This window comes from Maylandia zebra, linkage group LG13, assembly GCF_041146795.1.
Source record: "Maylandia zebra isolate NMK-2024a linkage group LG13, Mzebra_GT3a, whole genome shotgun sequence".
Taxonomy (NCBI): Eukaryota; Metazoa; Chordata; class Actinopteri; order Cichliformes; family Cichlidae; genus Maylandia; species Maylandia zebra.
The window spans coordinates 11,510,839-11,533,499 of record NC_135179.1 but is presented as its reverse complement, the minus strand read 5'-3'; the positions used below and the strand labels follow the sequence as shown (position 1 = coordinate 11,533,499).

At 39.2% G+C, this 22,661-nt stretch overlaps 3 protein-coding genes across 4 annotated transcripts; 2 read left to right on the top strand and 1 right to left on the bottom strand.

Moving 5' to 3' along the window:
- Window positions 1-2,690: 2,690 nt before the first annotated feature.
- Window positions 2,691-11,926, top strand: LOC106675767 (uncharacterized). Of its 2 annotated transcripts, XM_076891527.1 has the most exons (7): window positions 2,691-2,822; window positions 3,701-3,749; window positions 4,009-5,158; window positions 7,920-8,957; window positions 9,051-9,206; window positions 10,560-10,629; window positions 11,245-11,926. In XM_076891527.1, the coding sequence occupies exons 4-6, from the start codon at window positions 7,935-7,937 to the stop codon at window positions 10,584-10,586; spliced, it is 1,206 nt and encodes a 401-aa protein (XP_076747642.1). In that variant the 5' UTR covers window positions 2,691-2,822; window positions 3,701-3,749; window positions 4,009-5,158; window positions 7,920-7,934; the 3' UTR covers window positions 10,587-10,629; window positions 11,245-11,926. The 2 variants fall into 2 exon arrangements, with proteins under 2 accessions (XP_076747642.1, XP_076747643.1); XM_076891528.1 differs by lacking the exon at window positions 2,691-2,822 and having other exon boundaries at window positions 3,464-3,749.
- A 3,751-nt stretch (window positions 11,927-15,677) lies between these two features.
- On the bottom strand, window positions 15,678-17,732 carry hint1 (histidine triad nucleotide binding protein 1). Its single transcript, XM_004570098.4, has 3 exons — window positions 17,571-17,732; window positions 16,121-16,225; window positions 15,678-15,966 (listed from the first exon to the last, which is right to left on the bottom strand). The coding sequence occupies exons 1-3, from the start codon at window positions 17,679-17,681 to the stop codon at window positions 15,802-15,804; spliced, it is 381 nt and encodes a 126-aa protein (XP_004570155.1). The 5' UTR covers window positions 17,682-17,732; the 3' UTR covers window positions 15,678-15,801.
- Window positions 17,733-18,363: 631 nt separating this feature from the next.
- On the top strand, window positions 18,364-22,658 carry lyrm7 (LYR motif containing 7). The gene is made up of 5 exons (XM_004570099.6): window positions 18,364-18,517; window positions 18,646-18,718; window positions 21,618-21,688; window positions 21,779-21,860; window positions 22,037-22,658. The coding sequence occupies exons 1-5, from the start codon at window positions 18,500-18,502 to the stop codon at window positions 22,105-22,107; spliced, it is 315 nt and encodes a 104-aa protein (XP_004570156.1). The 5' UTR covers window positions 18,364-18,499; the 3' UTR covers window positions 22,108-22,658.
- Window positions 22,659-22,661: the final 3 nt, after the last annotated feature.

Sequence of the window (22,661 nt, the reverse complement as noted above, 5' to 3'; positions counted from 1 at the left end):
ACAGCTCATAACTTTTTTACAGTGTCTCCCTGTCCTCATACTTCTATATATTCTTCTGTAATAGATAACTATACACTATCATTGCAATCTACACTACAGCTCAAAAGTTTGAAGTCAATTTTCACCTGGTTTATAACCATGTGATCGGTCCACACAGCAGTGATGGTTACTAAAAATGGGCCCATGTATAAGTGTGTAGACATTTCCTAATGCATCATGGGTGATTTAACTTAAATGATTCATTAAACACACATCTGTGAAAACATTACTGGTAAGCTTTGTGTAATATTATGTTAAAGTAAATGTAAGTTATTAATTAAAAGACGACTGTTTCAGTCTGACCACAAACTTTTGAGCAGTAGTGTGTGTTGTATGCATGTGTCTGTCTGTATCTGACCAGGATTTTGTCATCAGTGTCAACAAAACGCTCAATTTTTTAGCCGTGTTTGTGATCAAAAATTGAGTTGGAGTGTTTAACTCTGATGGCAATCTCTCCCTAACAAGTCCACTTTATTGCGTGCTCATTTTCTCCTATTAGTGGCTCATAGGAGTCTAACTAATGAACTGTATGCATGTTTCCTAATCTGTCACGCTTATCAGTGGCTCATGGTTGCTTAAGGCCTATGTCTGTACTTGACCACAGAGGCAGAGCATCATTCAACCTGCCAGCTGCCTATCTTGGGAGCTTTTCAAGGATGACAGACTCCACTTTCTCTGCAGCAAGACAGCTCATAACTTTTTTACAGTGTCTCCCTGTCCTCATACTTCTATATATTCTTCTGTAATAGATAACTATACACTATCATTGCAATCTACACTACAGCTCAAAAGTTTGAAGGCAATTTTCACCTGGTTTATAACCATGTGATCGGTCCACACAGCAGTGATGGTTACTAAAAATGGGCCCATGTATAAGTGTGTAGACATTTCCTAATGCATCATGGGTGATTTAACTTAAATGATTCATTGAACACACATCTGTGAAAACATTTCTGGTAAGCTTTGTGTAATATTATGTTAAAGTAAATGTAAGTTATTAATTAAAAGACGACTGTTTCAGTCTGACCACAAACTTTTGAGCAGTAGTGTGTGTTGTATGCATGTGTCTGTCTGTATCTGACCAGGATTTTGTCATCAGTGTCAACAAAACGCTCATTTTTTTAGCCGCGTTTGTCATCAAAATTGAGTTGGAGTGTTTAACTCTGATGGCAATCTCTCCCTAACAAGTCCACTTTATTGCGTGCTCATTTTCTCCTATTAGTGGCTCATAGGAGTCTAACTAATGAACTGTATGCATGTTTCCTAATCTGTCACGCTTATCAGTGGCTCATGGTTGCTTAAGGCCTATGTCTGTACTTGACCACAGAGGCAGAGCATCATTCAACCTGCCAGCTGCCTATCTTGGGAGCTTTTCAAGGATGACAGACTCCACTTTCTCTGCAGCAAGACAGCTCATAACTTTTTTACAAAATTACGAATAAACTGCATTTTTTAAAAGTACCTTTAACAGAAATGTAGACTGACAAGTAACTCAACCTTTAACACAGTGATCAGTAGAGAAGAAAGAAAATAACCCATTTCAAAATTTCTAGTTCAGATCAAAATTATTGTTCTGATTAAGGAAACAGTAAATCTGGCCACATTATTGTCCCGATCCTCCAATTTTCCCTTTCCAATGTGACTCAATAAAATTCACCTTTTTTTTAAATAAAAGCAGTTGCACACCCAGATATTTCTTACAGTAAGAATCCTCCAACAACCTTTTAAAAGAAATTTTTTTGTCTTTCCTCAATTTTGAGACCAACTGAACCCACAAACCTGAAGCTGCAGACCCCAAACTAACCAAATTTAATGTTTCCTTAATCAGCACAGTAATTTTAAGTCTTTATGTGTTATGTTTACTCACAGTTTTGATGCTTGCTTCTTCGACTTGATCCACGATTAGCTCTGCACCATCGCTCTGCTGTTTTCTGTCTCCTCATGCTTCTCCTTCATGCGTTCTGTCCTCAAATATAATCCAACCTGCCTCCTTGTTTCCTCCTTGACTTGTATTTGCAAAATTTCCAGTTAAATTAAGAGTAATCTAGAAAAGTTTTCCTGCTTCAAAAGCTCTTCCAGTTGCCTGTCTTCTTGTCCTCCTTCAAATGTGCATTTTATGTATTTGTATTTATTTGACTTCATATTGCCATGGCAACATAACACAGAGAATCATGGTAGATTAAAGCAGGTGGTTCTGTCCTCTACAGAAATGCTGGTGTTCCATAGTGATTTAAAAGTACACTGTAAAATGTAATATTGTGTTTAATTAAAAATATTAAATAGGCTGAACTCAGTTTTTTTCATATTGCCATGGCAACATAACACAGAGCATCATGGTAGATTAAAGCAGGTGGTTCTGTCCTCTACAGAAATGCTGGTGCTCCATAGTGATTTAAAAGTACACTGTAAAATGTAATATTGTGTTTAATTAAAAATATTAAATAGGCTGAACTCAGTTTTTTTTATCAATTTGTTATTAGAACTCGATTTAAATAAGTTTTACCAGTACATTTTATGCAAAAACGCTGATAAACTCAATTTATTTGAGTTTTCTTAACTTAGAAAAACTAAGTAAGATGGAAGTTTTTCTTCTCAGTGCGGAAGGATGAAAGATGTGTTTTGAAAATGCCACGTCACTACCGTCCTCCTCCCTAGCACGGATCAGTCCGCATGTTCATGGTGCCAGCATTTTTTATGGAATATGTTGAGCAAACCTAGAAAAGCGTCAGCTCAAGAGATTATTGTTGTCATTGCTGTGGATCTTTACCTGATACACTGACTTGGTGAGTAAATGTTTACTCTTATTCAAACTGATTTTGTGGCTTCTCTTAGTTTAGCACCAGGTTTATAATCGTGCTAGCTAGCTAGTTAGTGTTAGCCTAGCGTTGCTGCTGCGGCTGGGCTCATGTTACTTAAAAATTAACACCACAGCCTTAAAAACCTTATATAAAAATATGTCTGTGAAATTTTCTGTTGATTGTTTGAAATAAAAAAAAGTGAGATAAGGGCCCAGACAAAATTCTTCGGAGGGGGGTTTGAAAACAATAAGCCAGGACTCGCGGACTCTTATCAAGCCTTGACCTCCCGGTCAGCTATCGCGCTGGTGGATAACAGAGCTCTCCGAAAACGTGGAAGCACTTTTGCAAGTATGTGATATTTTGATAAATTAAGTAGATATTTGAGCATTACACAGCTACATTCTCCGCTGAAAATATCTTAAAAGGTTATTTTGTGACCCAAAAAGGGTAATCTGGGGAAAAGGAGGATCGCATATGTCGGCCACGGTTGTCGGAGCCTGTGCTACTTGTAAGCGCGGCAATGGCGGAGGAGCACAGCTAAAAAACTTATTACCTTTTCTGGGTCACAAAATCAACTTTTAAGATATTTTCAGGCGAGAATGTAGCTGTCGAAAGTTCAAATATCTGCTCGATTTATCAAGACATCACATATTTGCAAAAATGCCCCGACGTTTTCCGAGACTTCCATTTTTTTCATGCTTTGTGGCACCTTGAACATCTGTGGCATCTATTAATGTCAAATCTAGCCTTTATTTAACAACATAAGCAAACTCTGTGACAATGATTGCACAGCCATTAAGGATCAAATCGGTTTCTGAAAAATGTTCTGTTTTTTTCTCCCTCTGCTTGCTTCTGTCTTTGAGGCTCGGGACCAGCACTCCTGCTGTTGGACAGAAAGACATCAACTCAGTGGTAAGTATTTTGGTTTTCCAATATATTAGCAACTGTCAGTGACATTTATATTAAAATGATGCTTTCATGACATTATTGTGTGTTGGGTGGTGGTCACGGCTATCCAGATTGACAATTGGGACATTGAATATCACCTCTCCGGTGGGGAGGGAGCCTGAGATTGTCCAAATTGGAGTCTGTTTTATACCAAATGCAGAAAAAAATGTTTTAAGAAAGCAATTAAGTTCATGTTCCAAAAAATATGATTGTTTGCTTGCAGGACAACAGGAGAGATGAGTCCTCCGTCACAGATGGTGTGGTCAGTGAAGATGGTCGCCTGCAAGTTCAAGCTCATTGCATCTCCAACCCACATCCACTGCCACTGTACTTAAGGGAAGTTAAAGACTTTCTTCTGCACCTACATTTGGGTCACCTCGATCCATGATAGTCATTCAGGCAGTAATGCCTGGACTGGAAACAAGCCATCCTTAAAATATTACAACATTCCAGCTCATGTGTTGGAATGCAAAACAAATGTGTTGTTTAAATTAGAGACTGCATTTGTGACAGAACAACAAATATTTTATTTTGATTATATAAGTAATGTAAGTACAAAACAAACTTGTGGTAGGCCTAAACTTATTTTCAGAATAACTAAATCTGAGACTTTGTTTCATTGTAAGATTATAACAGTGATGGCAATATAATTGTTTGTTGTCCAGCAGAACAGTGTCCAGTATGTTGGCTGTTATACTTTGTTGTGTTTGAAAATAAAAGTTGGTCTGATTTTAACATCCTTACAAAAAGTGTTGTTAATTATTTTTAATCATATTCAGGTTACCACGAATTGTTTTTCATTTAGTTGAACATGAAATGTTTGTCAGTACACTGAAAAAAATGTTTTTTTGGCCCTGTAATTATTATTTCAATTAGCTATATAAATTTTACAAAAAAAATACAAATTCAGTGCTATTACTTTAAAATAGTTTTTCTTGTAGTGCATTACTTGAGGATTGTTTGTAATTATGTGTCCTCAGTTTTGTATGTAAATTGAATCATTCGATCCAAGTAATATTCACTAAACCAATTCATTGGCTTAATTAGTTGATATTTCCAAGTAAAATGTAATGGAGTGACATCAGTGAATATGGCCACCTTCTCTGCATTCGGAGCATGACGAAAAATAACAAAACAAAAAACGATATACGCACTCGATTTCACTCAAGTCTTCATATTGACCTGTTTTAAATTTGCCACCGAACTAACATATGTAAAAAAAAAAAAAAATAATAATAATATCAGTGTGCATCCTTGAGTTAGTAGAAATTAGTTGAAAAGCATATAGATAACCTTTTTTTTTTTTTTTTTTTTTTTTTTTTTTTTTATTACAGAACATAGGACCTTCTGACTGCTAATTTGAACTCCACAAGGTAAGATCAAATTAGTAACGATTAGGTTTAACTTGTCACATAATTTGTCTGTCTAAGGTGCCACAACATGAGATGGATGTGTAAGATATGTAGCTTTGAGTCAGAGAAGAGGTTGGGATTGTTAAAACACTACAGACTAAAGCATGGAAATGGTGGTCGCAGCCAGTCAGTCCCTTGTCTTCACACTGATTGCCCTTGCTCGTTTAAAACATTTAATGCCCTTAAGACCCATTTGTCTCGACACCATGTGAAGATGGTCACACAAAGTGGACCTCTTTCATTTACTTGTCTACTTTGCTGCTCTGTTTTTTTTAATTCAGAGAAGCAGTATTTTGAGCATCTTAACAACCACTTAAGGAAGTTTGAAGTAGTTGCATGTGTCTTCAAAGACTGCAACTTCAGTACAAATATTTATTCCACCTTTGCTACACATAGACACAGAAAACACCAGTCACACACCCTTGAGGATTTTAAAACTGAAGTATTAAAAAGCAAACCTAATGAACCCATGTTTGCTCAGGATGAGACCTATGTGGAAGAGAGCTTAGAGCTTTGGGATGGGGAACCACAGGAGTTGTCTCAAGATATAAAAGAGAAATTTGGCCATCTATTTTTAAAGTTAGAAAGCATGTTCAATGTCCCAAACAAATGCATTGATGAAATGGTAGATGAGCTTCAGTTTATATCCACCTCTGCATCTGGTCCACTTTTAAGAGATGTGGTGGTGTCCACCTTGAAAAGCCATAACTGTGATCTGGATCCAGCCATTATCTCAGATTTAGTGAAAAATCTTTGTGAGACACACCCTATAAGTACTGCCTTGGGGACAGGTGGCCCTTTCACAACTTATTACAAGAGAAGAGAATTTATGAAGAAGCATTTTTCAGTTGTTGAACCAGAAGAACACATACTTGATAAAAAAAAGGGCAAAACCTTCCAGTATGTCCCAATATTGCCCTCCTTGGTGCAGGTCCTAAGTAAGTCTTTTCAAGAAAACACATTTGAAGGTGAAAAAAAAACTGAAAATGACTTTAAGTACCAGACATTTCGTGATGGATCTCACTATCAAAACAAGTTTTTCTCTGTAGAGGAGAACAGAGTGAGTCTCATCCTGTACATTGATGACTTTGAGGTATGTAATCCTCTTGGGACATCTCGAAAAAAAGCACAAAGTCACAGCTGTCTATTGGGTGTTGGGAAACATTCCGGTGCAGTTACGTCCCACATTGACATCAATCTACCTTGCAATTCTGTGTAAGGCTGAAGACACCAAGCAGTTTGGATTCCAGCGAGTTTTAGAGCCACTGTTAACAGATATCCAAAGCTTGGAGAAAGATGGTCTTTTTGTTCCAGCGTTAGGGAAAGCCATTAAAGGGACTGTGGTCAGTGTGGTGGCAGATAATTTGGGGGCGCACTCTGTGGCAGGATTTGTCGAAAGCTTTGCAGGGTCATACATCTGCCGGTTTTGTGTTGGGGAGCGATCCAAGTTTCAGTCCAATGAAGTGAGATCTGGGTCTTTTCATCAAAGAACCAAAGATCAACATACACTGCATGTACAGACAGCTGTGTCTAGTCCAGATCACCCTCATTGTTATGGTGTAAAAAAACAGTGTGCATTGTCAGAAAAACTTGAGCATTTTCATGTTACATCTGGTTACCCTCCAGATGTTTTACATGATCTGCTGGAGGGCATTGTTCCAGTGGAACTGGCTTTGGCATTTGATAACTTGATCAAGAAAAAATATTTTTCTCTCATGGAACTGAATGATGCCATTTCCAATTTCCCATACAAGTGGAGTGATAAAACAAATCGCCCTCATCTCATTCCTGCTAACTTTTCGACTCGAAAATCAGTAGGGGGCAACGCACATGAAAATTGGTGCTTATTGCGTCTTTTGCCTCTGATTATAGGTTTAAAAGTACCCCAACAAGAGCCTGTATGGCAGATGCTGATGACACTGAAAGACATTGTGGACCTTGTCATGTCTCGAGCCCATACTGAAGAAAGCATTTGCTATCTTGACAGCATCATTTCAGAACACCGAAGCAGATTCCTTGATGTTTTCCCCCAACATAAGCTCATTCCCAAGCACCATTTCCTTGAGCACTATCCTCAGCTCATTCGGGAATTTGGCCCCCTAGCTGCCCTCTGGACAATGAGATTCGAGGCCAAACACAGCTTTTTCAAGAAGGTGGTAAGACACACTGGTTGTTTCAGGAATATTTTGCTGTCTCTTGCAAATAAGCACCAGCTCATGGTTGCATATCATCAATCACATTCTGTCAAACCATCACTTGCAGTCACAAAAACAACAGAGGTCTCTTTAGATGTGCTTAAGGATGATCTAAAAGACCTGGTGAAATGCAGATTCCCTGCTGTTACAGCTGTGCATGTTGCCAATAATGTGTGCAGTTTAGGCACCAACTATGCAGTGGGAATGTTGTTGTGTTGTGGTTCCACTGCAGGACTGCCTGACTTTTCTGAAGTGTTACAGATAATGGTGATTTGTAACAAACTGACTTTTTTCGTGAGACAACAAAATACATGGTACAATGAACACCTGAGGAGTTATGAGCTGGAGAACACAGTGAGTGTGCAGTTACTTGAGCAAAGAGAGCTTAAAGATTTTTATCCTTTGGCTTCATACACCCTTGCAGGAAGACGCCTGACAACTTTAAAGCACCACATTTGCCTATCTTTTTGAAATGTGAGGAGAGAAGCTTGTGAATAAATGTCTGTATTTCTCTTCTGTTGTTGCAGCTTCTTCCTGTTGATATGGCACCCTCAGCGAAACTGCGGATAATTTTTGGGGAGGATGATGTCCACAAACTACTTTTACCTGCAGGCATCCCAAGCACACTTCAGGACCTCAATGATGTTCTTCGAGAGACATTTGATATTACAGGACCATTCACTGTTATGTACCAGGACATGGATTTCGATGGTCAGTTCTTCACTTTGACCTCGATTGAGGAAGTACAAGATAAAGCTAACCTCAAAGTAGTAAAAACTGAACCAGTAATCTTAAGTCTCACTACTGTGGACATGTCAGAAGTCGAATCTCCAGTTCCACTATCTACAGAAGCAAGCTCCTCCTCATCTGTATGCGACACAATCCTGTTGTCCTCCCCAGATGAGAGTGGACCATCCTACAGGTCTAAGCCATGGCCATTTAAGTTTGAAATACCAGACTTCTCTTATGATATAGACCTTGCACTGGAAGCAGGAAAGCAAGCTTATGAAAATGATGGCACACTTTTGAACAACCCAAGCGTAACTAGTAGCATTCTTGAGAAGCTTGCAGAGACTATATTTGGCTTCACAGCATATCCAACTGGTGTCCAGATTTTAGCTGTTGCTGAAGCCTTGGTAGCAAAATACCCATGCCTCAAAGAGCCAGGGTCTTTTAATGGCCTATATGGTTGGCAACAGAGGATAAAGTATAAAATGGGCAACTACAGGGCAAAGTTAAGAGGTCGCCAATTAGCCATTCCAGAGCTCGAGGTGAACACACTGAAGAGACGATGCTCCAGTGAAGAGGGTTCACTTAAAGGCTTTAAAAGGGCCAAAAAAGCTGAAGTCAACTATCTGCCACCACTGCCATTCGGTGAGACTGAGGAAACCTTAGAGATGGAGAGACTAGATTTGCTGAAGGAAATGAAGAAGAAGAACAATGAGAGGGCAATTAATGAGAAAATGGAGAAGTCTTTCGCTATGAGAAGAAAAGAGGTTGTCAAGGATTGCCCCGCAATCCAAGACCTCTTAGAGAGGTGGCCTTCTCTGTTCTGTGAAAATCAGGTAAATCCAGTTCTTGTTCATGCAGCAACTAAGTGTATGTGAGATCTCATGAGTCATCTTTGACATGATTTTGTGTTTTATCTCTCATTTCAGATCAAAGAGGAGTTTAAGCGAATAACCACAATCCATCTGGAGCGAACGTTTTTGTCCAGATTGGACGGGTACACCACCAAACTCCTGGAGATATTTCGAAGGAAGGGCGGGACTGCAGGGACCAAAATAAAACCAATGTTGGACTCACTCAATAAGGTAAAATTTTAAATTATTTTAATTACATAATCTAATGGAAAAGATGAGGTCATACACACTGAGAATGTATCACTCTTATTTAAAGGACAAGTTTGTTATTTTAAACTTAAAGCTTTGTTTTCAGATTGTTTATGATGAAATCGAACGATTTTGATTGAAATTTGGACACATGCTGCTGGCCGGAGCTTTTTTGGTTTCTGTGGTAGCACACCCCCACCTCCACAATGGCTTCATACAAAGACGTGAAACTCACCGAGTGGTCAGGGGTGTTCACTGATATGTTCACACACAAATCGTTGCAAAAATGCTTTCCAACAGGTGTTTTACCATTTGTTGTAAAACTGGACCTATTTTTTCAAACGCCTTACACCTGTACATTCTTCCGCCGAGAGCTTGAATAATAGAATGGAATAGCGGCGGACTAATACCGTACATCACAGCACATCTAATACAAGTCAATGGAGTTGGACAAAAACTACAATAAAAACCAGTTGGAAAGTATCTTTTGCAGCGATTTTTGTGTGAACATATCAGTGAACACTTCTGACCACTCGGTGAGTTTCACGTCTTTGTAAACGACAGTTTTATGCGTTTTAGGAAGGATTGTTCCAGTGCACCTATGAAGCCATTGTGGAGGTGGGGGTGTGCTACCACAGAAACCAAAAAAGCTCGGGCCAGCAGCATGTGTCCAAATTTCAATCAAAATCGTTCGATTTCATCATAAACTGAAAACAGGGCTTTAAGTGTAAAATACTGAACTTGTCCTTTATTCTGATCAGTGTCTGTGTTGGCTGAAACTGTTCTCCTGATCCTGACACTGTGGCCACAATTAACAATTTATGCACATGATTGTCTCTACAAGTGTATACAAACCTGTCATCTCTCCCTTAATATGCGCTCAAAAGCAGAGAAATTTACAGAATTTTCAAAGTGACCCTCTGAGTGCAGCGAGATCCCTTCCTGCTGCCCATAGACTCCAATACAATTATTTCCCAAAATATTACTCTTGTGTGTGGGAATTCCTGTCCTTGACTGGTTAATATTGTGATAGGAGGTACTGATATGTTGCAAAAAATTCATTTGCATGTCCAGTGATGAGGCAGAAAACTTTCCTCACTGGGCAGAGACAGTTTCTGGACCCACAGATTATGACATGCACTGGACTCTTGTCTTAACACACATCGTTGAGAAATTCATGTTAAGTTGTACACTTCACAACGTTAGAATGTAGCTGCAGGCTTACATTCTCCATGGGTAACTTTCTGTTTACATCTGTATGTGCTGTTATGTATGTATGTTACATATGTTATGTTGTGTATTTTCTGCAATAAATTTTCTTTTTGGGTTTAATAGGGACATTATCATTCGTTGCTTAGTTGAGTATCTTGGAGAGAGTGGAGAGGAGCTGATCAAAGACCATCAGGTATCTGATGATCATAATGACTGTATTAAAATTGTCTAACCTTATAATCTGGTCTTCACTTGTGATGATATATTGAAGGTCAAAGATTCTCTACACTCGTGATGTTTTTTAAAAAAGACTCAAGATTAATATTTTCAATCAGGCTTTTAACTAATTTCTTAAATCTTTATGCTCTTACCCTTTATTTTTTAAATCATATTTAATCTTTATCTTATCTGCCTTAAACTTTAACTTGCCTTTTGTCTGGTTTTTTTCTGACTATTTAACGATCACTTATTAACTTTATTTTATGAGCAAAAGAGTATTTAATTTGATTATACCTTTATAACCTATTTTAATGATTTAATGGTTCTGGTCTACCAACACGCGTGCCGTCCCATGGACAGCTCCAGGCTGGATGGCCCCCAAAAGGGATTTTCTTTGTCTCAGGGTCAGCCTCTGTGAAGCACGTTCTGTAACTTTACGTATGAAAAGTGCCATATGAATATTGTTTGATTTGAGTATACTAAATTGAGTATACCTCTTTTTTATTTTTACATTTTTTTTCTCTTAACCTTTTCTTTTACTTGGAATCTATTCTAGTTATTTCTAATTGTGGTTTGTTTGTTTTCACAGGAGGACGTCAGCCAAGAAGCATTGAAAGAGGACTGCAGTAATCACATGATGAAGATCATCGTAATCCATCCCAATGTGGCACAGGAAAACCAAGATCCTGTGAACGTGTCGGTCATCATTGAGGGGACAGAAATTCTGGAGGACTGCGGAAGTGTGACAAACGCTTGCCTCCTGCTCATGGGTGTCATCTATGCTGTCAACTTAAGTTACCCACTGAAACTGAAATATACGTTTGAGGCATTTCAGAAGCTGTTTCTTGAGCTTGACATCCTTAAAATGTCACCAAAGGTCCAGTCTCTCCACAAGAAACTTTTAGCGTGAGTGTTCCAGTATTATTTGTGCTTTTGTCCAGTACAATTAATTTGTTTGCATTTTGTCTGTTTTCTGACAGTAATTTCAAATGTTGCTCAGTTTTATACAAGTTCTTTCTGTCCTGAACGTTCTGAGAATGTCTGCAAAGGTAGTGATTGCAACTGTTAATGGACAGAGTTGATGTATGTGTTCTGAAAGTTGATTAGAAGAAAGGGGACAGTGCACACTGAGTTTTTGAATAGCATGTTTGTTTGTTTTTGTATATGTGTATATGCTCTGTTTTGAAATTTGCGATCAAGAAGTTCTATGGCCATGTTTTTTGTGGTTATAATGTTATGTAGATATTTTAAATATATCTATGCCATTTCAACTGTGAAATAAGTGTCTCTTAAGCTGCAAATATTTGTTTTGGAAAATATTGATTTATTATTTAATAGAATAATAAGAATATTTATTCAATTCGATTAATATTAACTAGTACATTCATAATAAATATTACTTAATAATTACATAGAATATAACAAAGAAAAGATGAGTAAGAAACACAAAGAAATATCAGCAATGTTCACTTGGGTTTTGTAATTGGATGCAATGGTATTCTGAGTAAAAGTTACAACCTATAGATGAGTATTGCCAGTGCAATTTACTTGTGTATTTCACATAAAAAATAGATGGTTCTAGTAAGTAAATATTACTTAGAAATAGCCCGAGTAAAGATTACAAGCACTTTCTGTGTGGAAAAAGTTGCCTAGCTTTTTTTAAGTAAATGTCACTCCAATTTTTTTTCAGTGTAGGTAAACAATTAGCACTGTACAGTCAGAAATATCAAGTTATTCTTAATACTGCAGACTTGAAATATTAGTCATCTTAAGTAAGCTTTACTTAGTTTTTTTTTGAGGCAATGAGTTTCCTTAATTTTTTTGAGTTCTGGGAACTAACAAGGCTGTACAGTGTACTCAAAATGAGTAAGTTGCCCTAACTTGGTCATCTTACGTAAACTTAATCCAATTTCTTTTGAGTTCTGGGAACATATGAGCTTGTACGGAGTACTCAAAATAAACAAGTTGTCCTAATTTAGTCATTTTTAGCTAAGCTTTATTCAGTTTTTTTGAGGCAACGAGTTTCCTCAATTTTTTTGAGTTCTGGGAACGAATTAGATTTTACAGTGAAGCAGCCATCGGGAGATGGGCATACTGTGGCGACACAGGGATAGATGCAGTCATCAACAATGTTCAGGCAGGCTGTGATGTCAAGAAAATATCCCCCACATCATTACACCAATACAAGGCACATTCTTATGTTTACTCCAAATTCTGATCCTACCATCCCAATGTCTCACCACAAATTGAGATTCATCTGACCGGGCCACATTTTTCCAGTCTTTTGTTGAGCCCGTGAGAACTGTCTTTGTAGTTCCTGTCCTGCACTAACCGCACCTAGTTCAGTTGTTTGCATGTGCATCTAGAGATGCTCTTCTCCAAATCCACAACCTTGGTTATAATGAGAAACTACTTGACTTAATATTGTTTTCCTATCAGCTTGAAGCAATCAGGCATTTCTCCACTGACTTCTGACATAAAAAAAAAGGGATTTTCACCCAGAGAACTCCCACTGCTGGATATTGTTTTTGGATCATTCTCTGTAAACCTTAGAGATGGTTGTGGTTATGTGGGGAAAATCCCAGTAGATCAGCAGTTTTTTGAAATACTCAGAAAAGCCCATGTGGCACCAAATTCCATCTTCGAAGTCACTTAAATCACCTTTATTCCCCATTCTGATTCACACCTTGATCGTGTGAGTGTATATAAACAAGTCCCTTTTTAACATAAACCTGGCTTATCCCAGACTCTTAACCACAAAGAAAAGGAAATGCATCTCCAGTAACAACTGAGAAACATCCCATGACTGTTGGAAGGTGAGCCTAGGAAGCCTGGAACTCAAAAAGTGATGTGACAAAAAACAGTAAAGAAAAAACAGGTTGTTATTTAAAGGATTAAACTCTAACTTGCTTTTATCCTCACTGTATTTACATTTGGAGCTTATGCTCATGTTTCAGCCGTTTTAGTAACCCGTCTCAAATTGTCCCACTTTTACTTTTTGGGGTTTAGTTAACCTGCACAGAAGTAACGTGAGCACTACTGATTAATGAGGAACCTGTTGTTATTCCTCCTTAAAAAAGGAACTCCTTTACAGTCAGTTGAACTATCATTTTTACTGAGTAGAATTGCCATTAATAGTGCGTCAACTGAAAATGCAAATGATACAACTACTCGCTTTGTGATGCCTGAACAGTTAGACATTTGCATGTTCAGCTGTTGTAATCTACAAGAACTATATTCAAACTACAATACATCAGTTTTTTTTTACATGGTACCTGGCATCCAATTCTTTTTAATTGATGTAGGAGGTTTATACAATTTATCCCACTAATAAATTCAGAATTCTCACATCTCTTCTCAGACTTGTCAGGTTTGTGGCTGGGGGCCTGAATAAGTGCAGTGCTGAGGTCATTTGAATGGGTACCTCTTATATTTTGGCTAAAAGTTGTTCTCTTATTAATGGATTCCCAAGCCTCTTACCCCTAATATTAATCTTACAACCAAGTTCCAAACACTAACCATAACACTAAATTATTTTCTTAACCTTGAAACCAGTGAGGGCACGCTTTATTTTGGCCCAAAGATATAATCACTCTATTGATCTAAAACTCAGACTGGTTCTAATATTTTTATTTTTCCCTTGGTTTTCTTGTGACAGATGACTTTACTCATGTTGTCTAGGAAAGTGGTTTATAAGAAAGCTGAAACCCACACTCTAACCGTCCCACAGTCCCATTTTGAGCAGGAACGATCCCTCATCCTTTCAGCTGCACTCCTTTCAACCACGAGAGCTACGGTTGTGGTCAGGTTTGCATACAGTCATCATGGGCGTCCTCATTTTAATGATTTCTTTGAATTGTTTTTTGTTTTTCCCAGGGTGGAGCGATTGTACAGCATACATCTTTAATGACTTTAAAGAACAAGAATTGGATGCACGAGTTTGAACTTATTTTGGATTTTCTCTAATCCACACAGGGTCAAAAGTATACACAGAAGCTCAAATACACTCCCGCTAATTTGTGGACAAATGTCCCTTAGCAACTTGAACCTTGGCTAGGTGCTTTTGGCAGCAATTAATAAGCTTCTGGCATAATTCCAGCCAGATATTTGACCACTCTTGGGTAAATTTGGTGATTTCCTGACACAGACTGGGTTTATAAGTGTAGACTTCAGAAGGCCATTTCAGAAGTGTAATGTTAGCCCATAAAATCCATTTTAAAAAACAGTTTGGGATCATTCTCCTGTTGGAAAACCTGTGTCCAAGTTTCAACCTTCTACCTGTTGATTTAAGGTGAAGACCTAACCATGATGCTACCATCACCAAGCTTGACTGGTACACTACTCTTAAGTTTAAAAGGCTCACCTTTACACCTCCAAACACACCTTTTGTCATTGTGGCCACATTTCTTAATCTTTGTCTCATCTGACTATAAAACATTTCTCCAGAAGGTATTTGGCTTGTCCATGTGGGCAGCTGCGTATTTCAGTTGAGCTTGAAGGTGTCAATTTTGAGGCAGGGGCTTTTTACTTGATCAGCATCCTCTCAAGACAGTAGTACTGGTGTTCCAGTAATTTCCAGTTTATGGAAGACCTGGATCCAATCTAATGAGTGCTGTAAAACAATTCCTTTAATGCTGGCAAAGACAAACTACTAGTTGTAATCAGTCATGATCACTTTGGAGTCTTAGCATTAACAAGTTAAAGGACAGTGCAGAACCTTCAGCACCACTTTAGGATTATGTATGTATAGATTTGAGCCTGTCAGTACAGTTTTGACTCTGTGTAGATTAGAGAAAATCAGGTATGCTGTACAATCATTCAATCCCTGGAAAAAGAACAATGCAAAGGAATCATTAAGTTATCATGACTATATGCAGACTTCTGACCGCAACTGCTCGTCTTTCAGTTAAAGGCTTGTAAATGACATTACTGCTAACCCCACTGAAGAACACGATCAAGCTTTCTATTAAAAAAAAAAAAAAAAAAATGTCCGGTTTAAGAATAAAGACAAGCCAGCACGAGTGGTGTTGTGATGTGCCTTTTAATTCCACAGATATATTTTGGCTTGATCAGATTTAACAGCACTGGTAATCAGACAACAGATGTGAATATGCATGGCTGGATGGTGGGTGCTGGAAGCTGAGCGTTAGCCAGGAGGCCACCCCATACTGCGCCCACCGAGAACGTGGATGTGGATGTGGTACACCGACTGGCCTCCGTCCGGCCCATCGTTGATGATAATCCTGTAGCCTTTGGAAAGGCCGGCATCTTGAGCACACTTCTTTGCAACAATCAGCATGTGGCCCAACAACTAAGAGACACACAGAAAGAATGACTTGCATTAAAGTATTAAAAAGGCAAATAGTTCCCCCTAGTGATCACTGATAGAAATATGCCAGGGAAATGATAGTGTGAGATTGTTTATAGTTTATTTCACAAGCAAAAGTCATTACAATGATACTTACCGCAGCATCGTCATCCTCGGCTTGAGAGAGCTGAACAATTGGCTTTTTTGGGACGACTAGGATGTGAGTGGGAGCCTGAGGTGAGACATCAGGGAAGGCTACACACTGAGAGCCAAAGCAAGAAATTAGAAAACAAAATTAGACTGTGCACAATCAAAATTGGAAATAACTGAAAGTTAGCTGAAAACAAAAAATAAAAATATAATTAAAAAATGATAATAACTCAGGTCTTAATAGTACTTAGATAGTTTTACGTGTTTATGCACACCCCAGTATTTGGAGTTAAACACATTAAGGCTGCTTGCTTATCTCAAAGTCATAGTCATGAATATTTGGTCAATACTGAAAATTTTAAACACACATTTTGGAAAAACAGATTTATTAAACTTTAAAAAAAAAAACAGGAATAAAATTGTCTTTTTTAGGCTAATTTCCATCAACTCTAATTGTAATTTCAGCTCTAAATGAGATGATCATGAGTCACACTCATTTTCTTCCCCACAGCAGATAACCTGCCTCCACCCTATTCCAAGCATCCTCCTCTGTCACACCAACCCTCTGCATGTTCTTCTTTATTAAATCTAATTTCTGTACCTCCTCATCACTCCCAATGAAGAATCTCATCTGCACCTCTAGCTCTACTTCCTGCCTTTTTGTCAGTGCCACTGTCTACGAACACTACATCACAGCAGGCCTGACTGTCATCTTGTAAACCTTCCCTTTCAATCTTGCTGCTATCTTTCTGTCACAAATATCTGAAACACATCAAAGAAAGCAGAATGGGGCACAACAACAAATGTCGACTTCGACAAAATTGCAACTAAAATTCAACTAGTGGCACAGCCCAAGCCTTAATGTGACACAATGTTTACATGTTTTTGTTGCATTTAAGGCGTACAAAAATGTGGAATCTGTAAACATGACAGATATAAATTATCTGGAGTCATCAACTATAGCTCATTACACTGGGAATACAAAGCAGTTCCAAAACTTAGAAATAAAAATAAATATTGCTTTTTTTTAACGCTTTGATTCCCCATTTCACTAATGTCTGCTGCAAATCACTTGATGTTGCTTTATTGTAGGAACCTCACCTTTTAATTTTCCTTGTCTTGCTCTAGCCTACAGCGGCTACATGTTTAACGAGTCCGCAAACAAACAGCACTGGAGTGAACCTTATCACTTCTTGGTGCAAAGCCAACTATCTGTAACTTCAGACGCTGTGTTGCAGCAAATATGGCTATTTTATAAACTTGCAGATTCTTCTGATGTATTACATGATTTCTGCAAGCTCTGCTGCAGCATTTTTAAATGCAAGTAGGCACAAAAACAGCGTTTCTGCAACGCTGAGTTAGCATTAGCTGAACGCCTCCTGCAGGCAGTTGCGGAGCCACGATGAGAAACATTCAGACTTTAAACGTCCTCGTGAATCAAAGTGATGAACGCATACCTGATCGTCTTCATAGATTAGGTTGGCAGGAATCTCTTTGCGTACAATTTTTCCAAATATCGTATCTCCGCCCGGCTTGGCGGTCTGCGCTTTCGCTGTTTCATCAGCCATGTTGACGCAGATGAGCCACGGCTCCCCCACGCAGCTTCCAGTGTCACTAAAATCAGAGCCGATCTATGATAAGAGCCACTCCAATTCCTGTTAATGCCACTGTACAGGCTGCAGTTCAGACAGAGGGGCAGCAGAGGGCGCACGTCCCTCAGTGGATAAGCGTGGACGAAGCTAAATGGTGAAAGTAATTATTTACACCTACTTCCCGATTTAAAAACTTACTAAGTTATTTATTTTTCGCAAACACGGTTTCGATTATACACCCGACTTTAAATAAAACGAGACTCGTGTCCTTTATTCTTTAGTACAATGAAAAACATCGTTGTGCTAGTGAAATGTTAATAAATGCTAGCTTTTACGAGTGCACAAATCCATAGACGTTAGAGGAGCAGTTACACCACACCAAAAAACAATACAAAACGTGTGTATAATAAGAAACGTTAGAAGTTTTCTCTAGCTGCTAGCTTCACTCCCCTATTCAAGACGGCAGTAGCCATAAAAGTGACTCATGGTGCCGTCCAGAAAGTTCTTTTTACTCCAACAGAAACCTGTAAAATATCCAAGAAATGGATTATATGCACCACAACATTTACACTTTTGTGTCCGAAGGGAGCTCTCAGCACAAAACACAGCTCACCAGTGCCCCCCATAAAATGGGAAATCTAGAGAGAGGCCGTTCTCAATCGAATTAGTAGCTCAGTGAAACTACTCTGAGCCCTCATTGGCTACAATCACAGCTTCATTTCCAGCGTCGGCTCTGATTGGGCTCTGACATATGTGACGTCTCCCTACATCGGAAGTGAACACAAGAAGGCAACATGGGCACTCGTTTGAAGGTTAGTATGGGATATTATCGTCTTTTTAAATACCTTTATTGCAACATTGCTTGCATGTTACTTGAAATTGCAGGTGACTGGTAGCATCATTCACAGCTGTTATAAAAGCTGCCTGTTTGTGAATACAGGTTCTGGGCGTTTTTAAAACGCTACACAGGACCAGGATGGCTGTGTTCAAAGATGATGACCGAGCACTGACAGGTGAGTCTGTGAGCAGTATCTTGGACTGATAATTGATGCTTATCAAACAGGAGATGAGTGAACACATGCTCAGCATTCATCAAATGGGTCATTCCTAATGTTCGGTGTCATATCAGAATCAGAATCAGAATGGGTTTATTGCCAGATGTTGAGGTTTACAACATTAGGAAATTGCTGCGGTGCTTCAGTGCAGACAATAAGAATTAAAGTGCTATGTAGAAAGAAAGATATGTGCATGAGATATACATGAGATATATACATGAGAATAAGAATTATGAGTGCTACGTAGAAAGATATATACATGAGTGCAGGTGGTGATCAGTGCCAAACATGAAATGATGCAGTTACACAGCGTAGGGTCATATGTTAGTGGCGGGGACAATCATGTGGTTATTGTTCATGTGTCCAACAGCAGAGGGGAAGAAACTGTTCTTGTGGCGAGAGGTTCTGGTGCGAATGGACCGGAGCCTCCTGCCTGAGGGGAGCAGGTCAAACAGACTGTGTCCAGGGTGAGAAGGGTCAGCTGAGATCCGGGCTGCACGCCGCAGTGTCCTGGAGGTGTACAGGTCCTGCAGAGATGGGAGTCTGCAGCCAATCACCTTCTCAGCAGAGCGCACAACACGCTGCAGTCTCTGTTTGTCCCTGATAGTGGCTCCAGCGTACCACACGGTGATGGAGGAGGTGAGGATGGACTCGATGATTGCAGTGTAGAATTGCATCATCGTCCGTGTTGGCAGGTTGAATTTCTTCAGCTGCCTCAGGAAGTACATCCTCTGCTGGGCTTTCTTGATGACGGAGGTGATGGTGGGCTCCCACTTCAGGTCCTGGGTGATGGTGGTACCCAGGAAGCGGAATGAGTCCACAGAGGTGATGGGGGTGTCAGTCAGGATGATGGGGGGGAGTGGGGCTGTGTGCTTCCTGAAGTCCACAATAATCTCCACTGTCTTCTGGGCATTCAGCACCAGGTTGTTGTGGCTGCACCAAGACACCAGACGTTCAACCTCTCTCCTGTAGGCAGACTCGTCCCCGTCCGAGATGAGTCCAATAACGGTGGTGTCATCTGCGAACTTGATTAGCTTGACAGACTGGTGGGTGGAGGTGCAGCAGTTGGTGTACAGGGAGAAGAGCAGAGGAGAAAGAACACAGCCCTGAGGGGAGCCGGTGCTGATGGTCCGGGAGTCCGAGACATTCTTTCCCAGCCTCACGTGCTGCTTCCTGTCCGTCAGGAAGTCAGTGATCCACCGGCAGATGGGATCAGGCACATTCATCTGGGAAAGCTTGTCTCGGAGATGGTCTGGAAGGATGGTGTTGAAGGCAGAGCTGAAGTCCACAAACAGGATCCTGGCGTAGGTTCCTGGGGAGTCCAGATGCTGCAGGATGAAGTGTAGGGCCATGTTGATGGCGTCATCTACAGACCTGTTGGCTCTATATGCAAACTGCAGGGGGTCCAGGAGGGGGGCCGTGAGGGTCTTGAGATGGGAGAGAACTAGGCGCTCAAATGACTTCATGACCACAGATGTCAGAGCCACGGGTCTGTAGTCATTTAGTCCAGTGATCCTAGGTTTCTTGGGGACAGGGATTATGGTAGAGGACTTGAAGCAGGCAGGCACATGACATGCCTGCAGTGAGGAGTTGAAGATGCCAGAAAACACTGGGGCCAGCTCGTTTGCACAGTGTCTGAGGGTGGCAGGAGACACACCGTCTGGGCCGGGAGCTTTCCGAGCATTCAGACTCCTAAACTGCTTCCTCACATCTGCTTCATGAATATGAAGAGTTGTGGTCGGAGGAGGTGGTGTGAAATCCTCTTTTGTGTGGGGTGAGGGGGCGGGTGTTGCAGGTGAACAGTTTGAAGGTGGTGATATGAGCCCCATGAGCGTGTCTTATATTATTAACCCCTCTCTACCATTAAATTGTTTTATATATATATATATATATATATATATATATATATATATATATATATATATATATATATATATATATATATATACCTAAAATTATTTATTTTTTCAGCTGGACAAACAGCCTAAAATGCCATGTCCCCAGACGTCTTTGTGCAAGTTCAATTACCAGTTTAAGTTATAAAAGTCAAAAGTACAATTTGCAGAGTGGCTGCAATCACAGTAAAGAAAGATGTCGCCTTAGGGCTTTTCACATAAATCCATGACTTTCCATTGAAACCAGCGTTCCACTCTGTTCAGATTGTATACATCCTCATCATTGAAAGAGTGTCCAATGGCCTATAGGTGTAAATAGACCTCACAGTCTGTTTCGATACTCATGACCCATAAGAGAAAACCCTTAGTGATCCCTTAGGCAGCATTTGTCCTTCTTCCCTCCTGGATAGCCTGGAGCTTTCTTTAGGTGTTTTCCCAACTTTGACATATGTCCAGCTGGGATAACCACATTTACAGGGCTTTTTTAAATGTGATGTTCTTCTGCTTGTGTGGCCGCTGTATCTGAGGGAATGAGTGACAAAACAATTCTCCTGAAAACGTTATGTCCAGATCAACTTTTTGGGATTTCCTTACCTGAATGATTGAGGATGAATCAAGACTCTCTCATAAGCATTTTTTCCATGTTTTATTATGGTTCACCAACATGTTAAAGCATAAAACGTCCACCCTGTTATTCTTATTTACAGTGTAAACTGATATTTAATGTAATTTTGCATTGTATGGTTGATAAACATGTGAAAATCATCTGGATTACATCAGTAATGAGGGCCGTGTGTAATAGCAGCATGTACACAGAGTAATAGAAAGGTTGCATTGGAGAGATTTATTTTCATCTAATGAGTGTAAATGAAACCTTTTTTCTGAGCCTTTTGCTGTGAAGTCAAATTAGAACTGCAGAATTGCTCAGGTGACTCGAAATATGTTTGTTTTCTTCTACAAAGCTGCACGATTAAAGATCAATGAGGAGTTTCGGAAAAACAAAAATGAAACGTCAGAAGAAAACATCCAGAAGGTACTGTGAAGCATTTTGATATTTGAAAATAAAATTGACTTTATTTAACTTCTACTTTTACTTTTTTTTTTTTTTTTTATATATATATAGCTGATTAAAATGGGCTCAGACGTTGACATCGTCCTTCGACAGAGTGTGGTGCAAATGGAACACGTAGCAGAAGATAAGCTGTGTATGACATGATTTGTCTTTTCTTTTCTTTTTTTCTTTTTATTAAGGAAGTAGCATGTGCATGCAAAGATTACTCATACATCAGGTATCATAATGTATATACTTGCTAATGATTTTTTTTTCCTCTAATGATACGATTGTGTTTTTTGTTTTTTGTTTTTTTCTCCTCACTCTCAGTGCTTCGGCCCAGAAATGACCTTCTGCTAGAAAACGTCCCCTATTGTGACAAACCAAGGGAAAAGTCGTGACAAACCATTTGATAACTTCATGATCACCAGGAAAGAGACTATATATCATTTGTTGCCTTTTCATCTTCAGTTTGGCTTTATAGAAGGAACATTAAAAAAATAATAAAATATAAGATCATCTCAACACTTTTGATTCTGCAAGGATCTACTTCGTTCTGTTTCAAGGAATCTGTGCTGGGAAAACTGGATCGTGTCATTTCGTGTACAGCATGTTATGAAATGGAACTGAAACATTATCTGCTGGCTTCTTCATATGATTGAATCAAACAAGGGGAAAATATTAATTTGCTGGTACTGTAACAAATGTAAACTGTTATCTGATTAACTACAAGTATTTCCAGAGTGTCCCAGACTTAATTTGCTGTTACAACCACAGACAACAAGAATCAGCTCTGCTTTAAAGCCACAAAAAGAATTATCTTTGAAAACCTTTGTAAAAACTTCTGTGTGAAATATATCTGTAATAAAGGATACCTTAATTTAAAACATTGTTGGCATATAGCAGATTGTAGATATGACAATATGGAAATGTATTTTACAAGTTTATAGTCTGT